This window comes from Colobus angolensis, unplaced genomic scaffold, assembly GCF_000951035.1.
Source record: "Colobus angolensis palliatus isolate OR3802 unplaced genomic scaffold, Cang.pa_1.0 Scaffold192, whole genome shotgun sequence".
NCBI classification, from domain to species: domain Eukaryota; kingdom Metazoa; phylum Chordata; class Mammalia; order Primates; family Cercopithecidae; genus Colobus; species Colobus angolensis.
This window is the reverse complement of record NW_012115066.1, coordinates 1,865,689-1,872,672: the sequence shown is the minus strand read 5'-3', so window position 1 is coordinate 1,872,672 and position 6,984 is coordinate 1,865,689. Positions and strand designations below refer to the sequence as shown.

At 47.8% G+C, this 6,984-nt stretch overlaps 1 protein-coding gene across 2 annotated transcripts in view; it reads right to left on the bottom strand.

Moving 5' to 3' along the window:
* Nucleotides 1–2,555: 2,555 nt before the first annotated feature.
* The window catches only part of PRR5L (proline rich 5 like), a 176,594-nt gene continuing 172,165 nt past the window's right edge, over nt 2,556–6,984 (bottom strand). For both annotated transcript variants that reach the window (XM_011940721.1, XM_011940722.1), the window contains one exon: nt 2,556–5,360. In XM_011940721.1, coding sequence (XP_011796111.1) covers nt 4,966–5,360 — 395 coding nt within the window. In that variant the 3' untranslated portion in view covers nt 2,556–4,965. The remainder of the gene's footprint in view (nt 5,361–6,984) is intronic.

Genomic DNA, 6,984 nt, shown 5'->3' with positions numbered 1-6,984 from the left:
ATTATACCATCCCATTCATTTATTCAATGCATATGACTTAGAAATTTCTCTGTATTGTGAGGCCCTAAGCCTGCAAATATAAATCCTACACATTCTTGCCTTCCTGGATTAAGCCCCTGAGAATGTATAGAGGTTGAAGTGACTGCTTCTATCTGGAGAAGTGATGGGGAGGGCCCCCAGGGAGAGGGAACAGTGGGAGCATGGCAGCGGGTATGGAGATGGAAGGCAGCTTCCTGGGACAATGAACAGCCCTGGTGAAGCAGTTGGTCTCCAACTCGAGGGAGTCAAAGAGCAGCCAGTGAGGCCGGGAAGGTAGGTGGGGTCAGCTTGTGAAGGACCTTGAAGTCGAGTTCAGGTGTATGGATTATATTGAAAGCCAAGGAAAAGTTTTAAGCAGGGGTTGCACCTTAGATCAAATGGGAATGTCCATAAGGGAGAGATGGAGTCTGTACACAAATACAGAAAGTACCAAGTTGTGCAAGTCCAGACGTAGGGATGGTGAGGGCCTGACAGAAGGCAATGAGGCAATTAGAGATTGGAGCCTGGGACTACAGAATCGTGGTCTCTGTGGGAGTCTAGGCCATGGTGGGTGGAGGTCAGGCTATAAGATCCCCAGGCCATGTCACCCAGTCTCCCCTGTACACTGAGACCAGCACTTGTATGCTGCAGTTTCATCTTCCCAGGCTCCCAAGTACATCCCATGACTGGCCTTTCTCCTGCTGGGAGAGAGATTTCAGCAGAGGCGGCAGCAGAGCAGTACCCACAGAAATCTTCAGTCCAGCTGAGAAGGGATGGAGACAATAGCAAGCATGCCAGGGAGGACACCAGTGCATCTCTGGCCAGCTGAGGGGCTCAAGGCCATTTAAGGACTTTCAGAAGAGCTTCAGCCAACTTACCACTGCTCCTTAGCGTGAAGGCAGGGTGAACCCCTGGGGTGGACACTTTTTGTCCATCTTGCTTTCCTTCTCTTTTCCCATCGGATTCCACTGGGCCGGAAGACAAGGAGTTTCCTGAGTAGCTAAGCTGGTCTTTCAGGAGCTTGCCACCCACAAACAGTAATCAGTAGAAGCAGCAAAAACTAAGGATTATGTGGTAATCATCATTCTGTGGGGCAGAATAATGCCTCCCCCTCCCCCATCAAGGATGTCCACGTCCTAATCCACAGTACCTGTGATACATCCTACAAGGCAAAAGAGACTTTGCAGATGTGATTAAAGACTTTGAGTTGGGAAATAATCCTGGATTGTCTGGATGGGCTCAATGTAATCAACAAGGGTCCTAGGGAGGCTGAATGTAGTTTGGAGTGATGCCATGTGAAAGGGACTCAACCACCATTCACTGCTGGCTTTGAAGATGGAGGAAGAAAGCCACAAGCCAAGGAATATGGGCAGCCTCTAAAAGCTGGCAGAGATAAGGAAACAGATTATCCCTTAAAGCTTCCACAAAGGAATGCAGCCCTGACACTGCCTTGATTTCAGCCCAGTGAGACCCGTCAGACTTCCAGCCGACGAACTGTAATAATAAATAAGTTGTTTTGAGCTGCTAAGTCTGTGGTAGTTATGGCAGTGATCGGAAACAAAGCAGATCGTAAGGCTGGCTCCTTGTCACTCAGCTCTTGGGTCAGTTGACTTGGAGAGAGACCTCCTTTGGCCATTCTACCCACAGTCATCCTTTCTTCACTCTCCAGTCACTGGCACTTTGCCATTTCACCCAGTGTTGTTCGGTAGTTGTGATGCTTGTGTTGACCTGATTTCCAGCCTTCCCCACTAGAGTAAGCTCCATGAGAGAAGGCACCTTGGTTATTTGTCCATCACCATATCCCTAGTACCAAGAAAAGTGCCTACACACAATGGAAGCTCCACAAATGTTTGATGGGTAGACGGGTGGATGAATGAATATGATGGTGCACTGCTATGTCATGGGCACACTAATGACATGAAACCTATTGGGACAGAATGCTCAGTGGTTGTTTACCATAATTATGACCTGCAAAGGCTCAACCGAAACATACACACTCTCCTTTTACATCCTACAGGATGACTAATCAGTTACACCTCTTCAAAGGCTCTTATTAAGCCTTTAGAGGTCTCAGACTGTTGCCGCTATAGGCCTCCTAGAAGTATTTATGCAGAGTAAAATATGATAAATTTCCTCTACCAAACAGAATCAGAGGGGAATACATGAGATCATCCATGCGTACATATGCTAAGTGTTCCCTCTAGGTCAAATACTCTGGGAAGAAAGACCAAGCTGGTTTTAGAAAAAGTGTTGGCTTCTCAGACTTTTTTCAGTATTTTCTAGGTCCACAATCCATTTCTTCAGGAAATGAGTTGCCAATCCAGTCCAGGATTGCAAACAAAACTCAGGGAAGACTGGCTGAGCTAAGGCTGCTGTCCGACTGTGGAGTGGAGGCAACAGGAAAAGAGATGAGGAGGCAGAAGTGGGGGCAGGGAGTTTGAGGGAAGGATGCATCAAAATCTAATTTGAGGGAAAAAAAAGATCTAATTTGACTGCTATACTTGCAAATTCAATCAAGACACCCTTGGGGCACCCAGCAAGGACAAAATGTTGTTTATTGAATTCGTTTTGGAAACAGACAACATGAAAGGTTTCTGTGAGCTCACTCGAAGCGTCATGATTGCTTCCTGTCATCAAATGTCAACCAAAGGAAAACCTAGCATAAATAATGAAAACGAATCTAGGAGAGAAAAAGTGGTTAAAAACACCTCAGCTATCACTCTTCCAATAGCCCTCTGATAGCTAAGACGATCATAAACATCAATAAAATTTTTACAGGTACAGTCTATTTACTGCACAAGTATCAAGTGTGTACATCGATGGTAAAGTTGTAAACTGGCTAACAGTCATCAGCAATTAAGTATACTGGGTCTATACTGACACTCCCATTCTCATTTTAAGAGCTTATATATTTAACTGATGACTGCTCTCCTCAACAGGGACATTTAAGACATGGAAAAGGCATTTACATACACACGCACGCATGCACATGTGGTTAACCTTACAAACTGAAAAAGTAAGCCCAAGCATGATTAATTAATTTGCCTGGATCAATAAATACTAGTCTCAAATGTTAAGTGTACTAATAAGGACAGAAGCTATCAGTTACATAAATCATCATGTTGCTACCTACTGATGTTCCAGTTGCTAATGCATGTTAGTCAATTTGTAAACTTTATCCAACACATACACAGAGATGATTATTTTTGTTTGAAATTCTCAGCCGATCAGCAGATCTCTTTTGGACATTTCTCTCCCATCATTCTTAGAATGAAAATGAAATAACTCTTAAATTTCTAAATTCCCAGCCATCAAGAGCACAATTCTGATCATATTTCAAATCTTCACCCAGAAGGGAAATGCCATCAAGAGTTAAATGAGAAGGTCTCATCACCATGGCAGCTTAGACTGATCTTCACCTTCTCCCAGCACCCTCTTGCCATATTGGAAGCCAAGGTGGCTCATCTCTTTGAGATTTCATAAACATCAACAGGAAGGGTCAGAGGAGGAGCCTTGTCTTTTTTCCTGGAGCTGTTATCAGTGAGACAGACAACTACAAAGAGGAGGATAGGGATTCAAGGTAGATAAAAGCCCCCAGACCTGGAGGGAGCAGTAGAAGGATGCAGCACCGTGCTATGGCCTGCAGCCCCCAAGTGCTTCACATGTTAGAAATTCCGGTCATTTCTTTAACCACAGGGAATAAACATCCTTCCAAAAGGTCCTGCCTGCATCTCCCCTCTCTCCCCACACTGTAAAGCATAGAAACATTCCATTTTCCATGCTTCCTGGAAGAATCCTCTGCCCGTGAGGCAAACTGGGTCTTCCCACCCCAATGCAGCTTTTCCTAGAAACCATGACATTTACAAATTTACACAAGCCACTGTGGATTCAAGTCCAGCTGCTTCTAGAGCTCTGTGACATAAGAGCTCTGTACACCATAGATCCCTTTATCCTGAACCACTTCCAGTCTCTTTTCCCAGGAGCTCTGCTTGTGATTTTAGTGTGAAGACTCACCCCAATGGAAATGAACAGTGCAAGATCCCACGTGCAAAATTTGCAAACTTTGTTTTTGAAACACACATTTTAAAAATTCAAGTCAAATCCAGGTACAGGCTAGTTGGTTGGTATCAGTTGGCCCCTCACAACCACCACAGGAAAGCATGATAAGAAAGTCCGTTTCTGGAATGAGAGAGACAAGAGGCATCTGGGGGTGAGTTCCTTGAGCTTGAGAGGAAGCCTAAGAGGGAAATGCTGAGGCTCAATAAAAGACAAGGCAGCTCCAGCCTCACAGCCCCTCTGGGTCAAAAGCCAAAGGCCTCTGTGCAAGCAGCACATAGGATATGGATATAGGTGAGGACAGATCCTCACCCACCAGAGGGGTAACTTTCCCAGCAATTCTGAAACTAAGGCAGGCACATTCCCAGAGCCCTGCTGAGTAGGGGCTGCAGGCTATTTTCACTCTACACAAAATGGGGGAGAGGAGTTCCCTCTCCACTAATTTTTCACCCATAACCTACCGCATCACAAGGAACCTAAAGGGGAACTCCAAAGGCCAACACATCCTTGGTGGTTGTATGTGTGGTTCTGACAACCTCCTGCTCCAGAAATGCCAGGAGTATTGGATATGTCATTGGGAACATTAGGCAGTCCAACATTGGAGGAGGAAAGGCCCAGAGATGAGGATCTGAGTCAGGCTGGCAAGGCTGGAGTAAGTGACCATTAGGCAATTGGTCACTACAGTTGGTGGCTACAAAGAACTGGTCACAGTCACCAAAATGAAGAGGTTTACAACAACGGTTTCCCCTTAGGGCATTTTGACCAGGACAGTACCCTAAAAGAAATAAGGCAGCATTGCATAAAGCAAGAGGCCCCTCAGTAATCCATGGAGATGGAGATGTCCTCATCCTGGTTGCAAAACAGGAGGTGGAAAGGCCTGGGGGTGGCGACTCAGCTGAGGGAAGCACAGTTCAGCTCTGAGCCCTCCTGGCTGCCCCTGGCCCCCTCCTCCAGTCCGTCAGGGCTATCGGTGATGTTGGGCTCGCTTGAGCACTGCCGGTGGGGTGGGGGGAAGCTGGGTGGCAGGAGAAGGCACTTGTCCTCACTGCTAGCCTCCTCCCCCAAGCCTGAGTGCATCATGGTGGCCATGGCCAGCAGCTGGATGTCCGAGTGGGCATTGGCCACCGTGTGCCGCCGCACGCTGCCACACTTCTCCAGGTAGGCTTCCCCCTCCTGCTCCGTCAGTGGGGTCAAGACCATCTCATTCAGTGGTCGGCTGACTGCGGTTATCGGGGAAGCATAGTTCAGGACAGTCACCTTGGGCCGGACCCTGGAGTGCCGCCTGGCTGCAAGAGAACAATCAGCAAAGACTGTTATTGGGGAGGGGGTACTGGTGCTCAAAAGCTCCTAATCCAACTGGGGGAAAAGAACAAGGTGGTGGCTCAACCTTTAGGAGCAGCTCTTAGGTGCAGCCCTGCTACAATGCAAGGGAGGAATTTGGTGATACCTAAATGTTTCTCTTACAACTTTACCTGTTTATGCCAGATCCTGCCCATAACCAACCCTACCCCACATATTAGGTGGTCACCAACAGACTTTCCTTGACAGATAAGGGTCAAGGGAATCTGGTGTGTTTCTCAGCTGCTGCCTGAGCTTCATCGGATTTGCCCTAAAATTCCCTTTCAAACAATGTTCCCTGAGGACCTGGGCATGGGATGGCCAGCTTCCAAAAGAAGCACCCTGGCTTCCTGCAGGAGTGGCCTCTCCCATGCCAACAGGTGACATAAAAGAGCCTCCATAAGCTGAAATCCAGAGGAAGAGATAACTGGGGAGTTACCTCAGTTGTCATACCCAAGGTAGCAGGACTGTCTTGCAAATCATAGGGAACCAGGGCTATCAATGACCCTCATCTCCCGCCAGGGCAAGGGTCTCAGACCTACATTTTGTTCAAGTCAATTCTCCTGGACTCAGTCTTTAGCATCACCAAAGAACAGGCTAGGTCCCATGGATCACCCCAAGGAGGCAGACACAGGAAGACTGGGTACTAATTATAAAACTGCTGCTTTTTGGTTTTGAGACAGTTTTGCTCTTGTTACCCAGGCTGGAGTGCAATGGTGTCATCTCAGCTCACTGCAACCTCCGCTTCCCAGGTTCAAGTGATTCTCCCGCCCCAGCCTCCCGAGTTGCTGGGACTACAGGCGCCCACCACCATACCCAGCTAATTTTTGTATTTTTACTAGAGATGGGGTTTCACCATGTTGGCCAGGGTGATCCTGGACTCCTGACCTCAGGTGATCCACCCGCTTCAGCCTCCCAAAGTGCTGGGATTAAAGGTGTGAGTCACCATGCCCAGCCTACACTGCTGCTTTTGAATTCTCATCATGTTCCAGAAACTGCTAAACCTAGACATTCTATCCTTTGAATCCTCCCCAAAACTGAACCTAATTCATGGTATAGTATCAGCTTCCACTTTCCAGATGAGAAAACTTGAGTCTCAGAGAGGACGTAGCTTACCCAAGGTCATATAGATAGAAGGTAGTTTAAGCTGGGACTCAAACAAGGTCTGTCTCTCTCCAGACCCTTGCTCTTCAAGCTGCCCATCCAAGGCCCAAAGATAACTAGGGTAGGTGAAATACCTCAAGGGAAGGACAAGCCAAGTGGAGGTGCTTCAAGGGCTGGAAAAAGCATGCCCATCTGGAGATAGGAAACTTGCCAGGAGGATGTGCACTGGAGGTGGACCTTTAGGATGGCAGAACTCCCAGAAGCGGGGAAGGGGTGACAGAGTTCTGAGCAATGGCAGCAGCCTGAGAGAGCTGCTGAGACAGGTGCACCATCAGGTCACAGCCTGGCTGGAACAGAGTCCAGGAAACAGTGGAGAGGTGCCCGGGCAGGCAGATGGAAGCACCTGCAGTACATCAGCCAGGTCACAGCAGAGCTGTGGGGACGCAGTTAACATCGAAGGTCACAGGG